At 41.6% G+C, this 1,450-nt stretch overlaps 1 protein-coding gene across 1 annotated transcript in view; it reads right to left on the reverse strand.

The window, feature by feature from the left end:
- Window position 1: 1 nt before the first annotated feature.
- Window positions 2–1,450, reverse strand: part of DPPA4 (developmental pluripotency associated 4) — a 9,348-nt gene continuing 7,899 nt past the window's right edge. Inside the window, 2 exon segments of the mRNA XM_011932755.1 lie at window positions 2–93; window positions 959–1,157. Coding sequence (XP_011788145.1) covers window positions 57–93; window positions 959–1,157 — 236 coding nt within the window. The 3' untranslated portion in view covers window positions 2–56.

Consider the following 1,450-nt stretch of genomic DNA (forward strand, 5'->3'; position numbering starts at 1 on the left):
GACTCTCCAGACTTTCTGCCATTAATTACCATAGATGTGGCCTTTTTCCTGATATTCTATTCCCATTGGAGGCTTTTTATTAAGACCTTGTTCCTATAAAGCAAATAAAATGTTTGTTTTCAAAAAGGTAAGAATCAAGAAATATCAAAAATAGCCAAGAAACCCGCTGCTGGAATGCTGTTGAAATTGCCTTACAACTTTAAGATCATAGGTAACAAGACTGTGACGCTGTCATTCAAGAATGAAGATCATCAGCCAAGTTATCATGCCTCTGAAATATGTTCCCTGACTTGTGCGAACCATGGACAAGAGGCCTTGGAGGGGCTCTTTGCATCACTTTCCCAAAAACCCAAGTATGTCATTAGAGGACTACCCAAAGTGACCTCCTCACTTCTATTCAACTTGCCTGCCATAGAGAGATTATCAAAATACAGCAAAAAGCAGGATATTCCAAAGGAAAAGCCAATCACACATTCACACACTTCCTCCTGTGGGAGATGGTCTTGCTATGTTTCCCTGGCTGAGAAATTACCGATCCCTCCTTTCCATCTAGTCAATTCTTCCCTTAACTTAAGGAATCTCTTCTTTGATATTCATCATGTTATTCCAGGTGTTTGTATGTGCACTATCCCTGTTTAGACTGTAGGCTACTTAAAGGAAGAGCTTTTTTACTAGTCATTATTTCTGTGTAGGGCATACACTTTAAATGTAGTAATTATACAATGTTTGTTGCTCCCAGAATTCTGTGTCTCCAGGTAGAAGCGTTAAACCTTGACACAGAAATGCTTTCTGTTTCCTGGGGATAAACTTAACTGAGTAATGATTTTCTTGAAACTCGTTACTGACAATTTGATCTTGAAATAATACATGGCTATTTAAGATTAATGTATATCTTGACTTTCTGCAATTGAAAATCCAGCACCCACTTTTAGTTTGTAGAAAAGCATCAGGTAATTACCTGTGAACACATTTGGGGCACAACATATTGTCTTCAAGATGCGGGGGTGGAAAATTGGAGGCAGGAAGCAAGAAGAGTGCACTCACTCTCTCTTCTTGCTTTTCTGGAACCCAGGCTTGACCAGCATGAAACTGCAGGTGAACCCAACCATCTGTGTCTGCAGGGAGACTTTTCCCATGGACCACACACCACCTGACACCTGGCGAAGGAGAGAGACAGGTACCCACACACCAGGATGACATACCAATGTAAGACTGCATTATGGCCCATCACCCTTGATTGACCAACTCCAAGATGTGAACCCTGAAATCCTAACTTAACCTCTTCTCTATTCTGTTCTCCTTTAGAAAAGCATACAAGACAGTTCCTATTAAAACTTAAAAATCTAGGCGGGGTGCGGTGGCTCATGCCTGTAATCCGAGCACTTTGGGAGGTCGAGGCAGGCGGATCATGAGGTCAGGATATTGAGACCATCCTGGCTAACACGGTGAA

Source organism: Colobus angolensis, unplaced genomic scaffold (assembly GCF_000951035.1).
Source record: "Colobus angolensis palliatus isolate OR3802 unplaced genomic scaffold, Cang.pa_1.0 Scaffold98, whole genome shotgun sequence".
Taxonomy (NCBI): Eukaryota; Metazoa; Chordata; class Mammalia; order Primates; family Cercopithecidae; genus Colobus; species Colobus angolensis.